General features: G+C 43.9%; 1 protein-coding gene across 2 annotated transcripts in view; it reads left to right on the top strand.

Annotated features, from left to right (window-relative positions):
- The first annotated feature begins 292 nt into the window (after nt 1–292).
- The window catches only part of Atl3 (atlastin GTPase 3), a 45,332-nt gene continuing 39,624 nt past the window's right edge, over nt 293–6,000 (top strand). The window contains exon 1 of one of the 2 annotated variants that reach the window (XM_052762001.1): nt 293–526. In XM_052762001.1, the coding sequence (XP_052617961.1) occupies nt 481–526 (46 nt within the window). In that variant the 5' untranslated portion in view covers nt 293–480. The remainder of the gene's footprint in view (nt 527–6,000) is intronic. The other variant, XM_052762002.1, reaches the window with a different exon arrangement.

Genomic DNA, 6,000 nt, shown 5'->3' with positions numbered 1-6,000 from the left:
CTCTGCCTTAGCAGGGTCTCCTGAGAGTCCTCCTCATTCCCCGCCACCGTTTACAAGGCCTGCTGGGAGTTGTAGTTCAGCGGTAAGACGACTCACTCGGCCCCGCCCCCTCCTCCGTTTCCTCTCGCCCCGGATGAGGGAGAAGGCTCGGGGACGGGGGGGCGGGCCCAGAGAGCGCCGGACTACAATTCCCGACGGGCCCGAGATTCCAGTACGCTATCCTAAGTACCGCGTCGTGATCCACGCCCCGGCGCACGCGCACCGAACGGTGGCGGGACTCGCCCGCGTGCGCTTTCCCGCCCTCGCCACGCCCTGCGCCGTCGGTCGGGCTTTCCCACAAGCTGTAGGCTCTCGCTCCGCGCGCTCCTCCTCCTCGGTTTCACCCGGAGTCCAGGCCCCGCCTGTTTCCCTCCCCTAGGGCCTCCTCAGTCCTCTCCTGTCTCCTGCGCCTCTGCTACTTCTGCTGAAGGCGGAGGCTCCATGTTGTCCCCTCAGCGAACCGCAGCGGTGGCATCGAGAGGAGCAGGTGAGGCGTCCAATTTTTCCTGTACCCGCTCCGTGGTCGGTCACGCCGCCTCCCAGTGCTTCGGCTCCGAGGTGACAACCGGTCCCTGCCGCCGCCCTTCCTCGTGCGGCTCCGCGGGGTAACCTCCGCTCCGAGTTCGGAGCCGGGGGCTCCCGGAGCGGGCAGCGTCCTCAGCCGGGAGCCCACGACTTGGTGCGGGCCGCCCGGGGGTCTGGCCCGTCGAGCTCCGCCCTGTGCATGGCAGGGCGTGCCGGGCGGCGGCGCGCTCCGGAGCCGGGGAGCCGAGCCTAGAGACGACTGTCAGGCTTAACGGGACGGGATCGGCGGGGAGGTCGATGCTTTATTGTTGAGTCTTAAAGTGCTGGAATGCTGCGGTGCGGCCTTGGAGTTGGAACGTTTTATTTTAATCGGAACGACCTTGAGGCACTGACAAGTATTAGTAAAGTTTGTTTTCCACCCGCACTTGTCTCCATGTTAGGAGATAAAAGAACTAGCCTAAATTGGTCGTTTTGTTTGGCAAGTTTTTTGAGTAAGTTTGGGTTCTTTGACTCTTCCGAAGACACAACACGAGGTAGTAAAAGTACTGAGTGAAAAGCACATAGTCCCGCCATACATTCATGGATGCGATTTCGCCTGTCATTTTACCTGGCACTATTCTTGTTTAATGGGTAAGCTCCCGAAATGATTGCAAGTTTCAATTGCGAAATCTGAAGGGGGTGGGGGGTGGGGAGTCAATAGCAGTGTTTGAAGAATCTTTTAGCAAATCTCTGTCTTCAAATTTGAATATGAAGTGGAATGCTTTGTGAAAGGTGAAGGAAAAACTAACGGACTAAAACGGCGTGGTTGGAATTTTTGCTTTGGAGAAGTGTCAGGTATTTAGCATGCATACAAAGTGGAAAGTCAGTTTCTGTGCGGCTTTAACGTGAGTGAAGGAGCGTTCGGTTGAAAAAAATTCCACATAATTAAGCATTAGGCCAGTACCAACATATTTTATTTGCAGTGGTTTACTGTCTCCTGTGATAGTCATAACAATAAGAAAAACAGGTAGGTGTGATTGTGTGCCAGAATAATTTTCTTCATGTTTAGTAAATAAGACCTATTTGTTTTGTGATACTAGGGATTGAACTCAGGTCCTTGCATTTTTGTGCTTTTTGTGAGCTTAACCCTAGTTCCTAGGGTTGTTCAAAATGAGTTTAAAAAAAAAATTTTTTTTTTTGAGTTGGCATGATGGTGCATGCCTGTAATCCTAGCCCTTGAGAGGTGGAGGCAGAACATGAGGAGTCAGAATTATGCTTGGCTACATAGTGAATTGAATTTGAAGGTCAGCCTGGGTTACACGAGATCTTTTCTCAAACTTCCACCCTCCAAAAATAAAAATTAAAAGAGTTGGTTTTCTAAACAAAATGATAATTACTAATTAAAACAAAATAATGGAGCTGGGCTTGATGGTACATAACTATGGTCTATCACTCTGGAGGTTGAGGTAGGAGCGTTTTGAGTTTCAGGTTTTTGTCCCAGTCAACCAAACAAAAATCCTAAAATGAATAATAGAGAATCATATGACATAAATATGAAGTTCATTTTTGCCTGTTCCTATGAGTAACTTAGATGGATGTGAACTTGTTTGAAAATTGATTTTGAATTTATTTATGATGGGCCAGCCTGATGGCTCATTATGTAAAGGCATTTTTTTTTTTTTAACCATCCAAGTTTAACAACCAGAGTTTGATTCGTGGGATCCACACCACTCATGCAAGGAGAGAACTGATTCCTACAAGTTGTTCTTTGACCTCTACATGTGCACTGTACATGTGAACACACATTAAATAAATAAATATAATAGAAATAACTAGCATGCCTGTTAATCTTTTGTCTGTTATTTTGAGACAGGACCTCATGTAGCCTAGGCTGGCCTCCAGTTGAGACCAACCTTAAACTTCTGATCTGCTTCTACCTCATGTGATTGCAGACGTGCACCATTGCGCCAGTTATGCTGTTAAAAGTTCCATATGGTCTTGTGTTTCAGGTTGAAAAGTGTTAAAGTAACACAACTACATTTTAAAATTTGAATTTTAAAACATTTTCCCTGGCTGTCTTACAGTCTAGAAGCATATTTAAAGCTTAGGGGAAATAGTGGAGAGGAATAATGCAATTTAAAACAAATCCCAGTTGTTTAGAATTGTGGTTCTGTATTATCTAGGGACTTAAAGCCTGTAAATGCTTGGGTTAAATGAGTAGATTAAAAAACAGACAAACAAACAAACAAAAAATGAGTCTCTCACTGTGTAGCCATAGTTGGCTTGGAATGTGCTTTGTAGATAATGCTGGCCTTGAACTGACAGAGATCTGCCTCCCCTTCCCAGTTTTTGAATCACCAATCACAATAAGCATAACTCATAGATTATTATTTTATTCATTCAGGGACCAGGAAACAGTGAAAGAGAAAATCCACACTAGTTTCATTTCGCATGCTTATAAATAATCAAATTTCCCTGTTGGTAGTTGTGTACATTTGAGTATTTTACTTGATAGAAAATAAGCAGTTGTTAGCAATTAGTATAAGTTAAGTGATAGGCTTTACTCATATATAGCAAGTAAGCAAAAGATTGGAGTAAGGGCAGGGATACCCTGAAATGGTAAGTCTAAGTCAAATAAATATTGCCAATTGAAGATGTTCTTGTTATTAGCATCTTCTCTCTAAAAAAGCCTATTTTAAGCTGGATATGGTGGCTCACACTTGCAATTCCAATATTTGGGAGGTGAGGCAGAATTGCCGTGGACTTGATGCCACGCTGGACTACATAGTGAGTTTCAGGACATCCTGAGCTACAGAGTAAGACCTTCTCTCAAAAAAACAAAAGATAAGCTGGGTGGTGTTTGCCAATGCCTTTAATCCCAGCACTCTGGAGGCAGAGGCAGGTGGCTCTCTGTGAGTTCAAGGCCAGCTTGGTCTACAGAGTGAGTTCCAGGACAGCCAGGGCTGTTACACAGGGAAACCCTGTCTCAAAAAACCAAAAAGAAAAATAAAAGACAAACGAAAACAACAAAAAAACCAAACCAGACTAAAACAAATCAAGAAAGGTTATTTAACTATAATTTGGCTAATTAAAACCTTCAGGTTAGATTTCCTGTGTTTAGGAAAGAGGCAAATACAATCACTATTGAATTTATCCTGTTAGAAAGTTGTTTTTTTCCCCTGGGGCTGGAGAGATGATTGCCCCGTGGTTAAGAGGAATTACTGCTTTTGCAGAGGACACTTTTGGCTCCCAGCACCACATCCAGTCTGTACCTTTACAACTGTTTGTACATTTTGCTTCAGGAGCTCAGTCACCACCTTCTGGTCTCCCTGGGCTCCTGCATGAGTCTTTTGCTCATAAACTTGGGAAAGCACACATACATACACATAATTTTTTTGAGATAGGATTTCTCTGTGTAACAGCCCTGGCTGTCCTGGAACTTGCTTTGTAGATCAGACTGACCACAACTCACAGAGATCCGCCTGCCTTTGCCTCCCAAGGGCTATGATTAAAGGTGTGAGCCACCTTTGCCCGGCCTGAATCTTTTTTTTTTTTTTTTTAGTTAGAAATGATTATCATTATTATTATTGCATGTGCATGCATGATGGTTGTGTGTGGTTGATTATGCCATGGCCTGTGTGTGGAGGTCAGAGGACAACTTTGTACATTCAGTTCTCTGCTTCTGGGTTCCAGTGATGGAACTCAGGTCAGCAGACTTTTGAAGAAGCACCTTTACTTGCTGAGCCCTCTTGGCTGCCTCGTTTCTGAATCATAAATACTGTTTAGTCATACTTGGTTGTCATAAACCCATGAAACATTGACTTTCGTGTCAACAGACAAAATGGTTTTGTTTAGCATCTTGTACTGAAGCACAAAGATTATATATAGTAAATGAATTGGGAAAAAAAACTTTCTCCTAAACCCTTTCATTAGAATATACACAAGGCCCTGGGTTCGGTCCTCAGCTCTGGAAAAAAAAAAAAATATACATTTCCAAAATATTCTGGTTGGTTGGTGTCTTAGTGTTTCTATTGCTGCGATGAAACACCATGACCAAAAAGCAAGTTGGGGAGAAAAGGGTTTATTTGGCTTGTACTTCAGCATTGCTGTTCATTACTGAAGGAAGTCAGGACAGGAACTCAAACAGGAGGCAGGAGCTGATGCAAAGGCCATGGAGAGGTGCTGCTTACTGGCTTGCTTCCCATGACTTGCTCAGCCTGCTTTCTTATAGAACCCAGGACTACCAGCCCAGGGATGGCACCACCCACCGTGGGTTAGGCCCTCCCACACTGATCACTAATAGAGAAAATGTCTTACAACTGGATCTCATGAAGTCATTTCCTCAACTGAGGCTCCTTCCTCTCTGATGACTCTAGCTTGTGTCAAGTTGACACATAGAACCAGCCAGTACAGTTGGATTTTCACACAACCTTTTCTGTGTACCTGCTGGCACATTTACTGCCGTAAGCCAAAGTTGGACATAGCAGCACTGAAAGAACTGCGTCCAGTGGTTGTGGAGTTAGGAGAGGGCTTTAAACTTCAAGTTTAGCAGACTTCCCTTTGTGATATTTTCTCTGGCTGTGTGAGTTGGGAACTTTAAGGACTGCCAGCAAAGGCAGGGCATGGAGATGGTATGCCTTTTTGTGTGTGGCTCTTGCCCAGCAGAGAATGTTATTTCAGAAGAGGACTGGAAAACTCAGGTCATAACTCCACCATGACTCATATAGTCTGCTCAGTAAAATGTGTCTGTAACTTTGGTTCCTGTGCTTTTCAGAATTCTCTGTACAGTGAGGATGAGTACTGAGGATGGTTCTAGCCTAGTAGTTCTTTTTTATTTTCATTTGTTTCTTTTCTTTTTTATTTATTTATTTTTTTTAAGCTTTTGCCTGCATGTATGTATGTACACCATGTGCATGCCTGGTGCCTGCAGAGATCTGAAGAAGGCATCGGATACCCTAGAAATGGAGTTACTGACAGTTGTGAGCTACTGTGTGGGTGCTGGGAGCCAAACCAGTGTCTTCTGCAAGAGCAACAAGTGTCCATCCAAACTACTGAGCCATCTTTCCAGCTCCTCAGTGGTTCTTAACAGAAGATGATCTTTTTTGTTCATGTGTCTTTTAAAAATGTCTATAGGTGTTTTTGAATTGATACCACTAGTATGTGGTGGGTGTAGACCAGGGATGCTGCTAAATATCACATAGTCCATAGGATCCCTTCTCCCCACAAAGGGTTATATGGCCATTAATGTCAATATTGCCAAGGTCGCCAAATTTTGAGCTACATTATTTAATTAATTCATTAAATTAAAAATTTTTGAAGTAGCAATGGTAACTGCTTTCAATTCACCAGTTTCATTAAATACATCACTATTTGGATGGTATTCTTTTTTTTTTTCCCCCCGTTTTTCTTTATTAAGAAATTTTCTACTCACTCCACATGCTATCCATAGACCCCCCC

Source organism: Peromyscus californicus, unplaced genomic scaffold, assembly GCF_007827085.1.
Source record: "Peromyscus californicus insignis strain IS unplaced genomic scaffold, ASM782708v3 Scaffold_4__1_contigs__length_199733344, whole genome shotgun sequence".
Classification (NCBI taxonomy): domain Eukaryota; kingdom Metazoa; phylum Chordata; class Mammalia; order Rodentia; family Cricetidae; genus Peromyscus; species Peromyscus californicus.
This window is presented reverse-complemented; position numbering and strand designations above follow the sequence as displayed.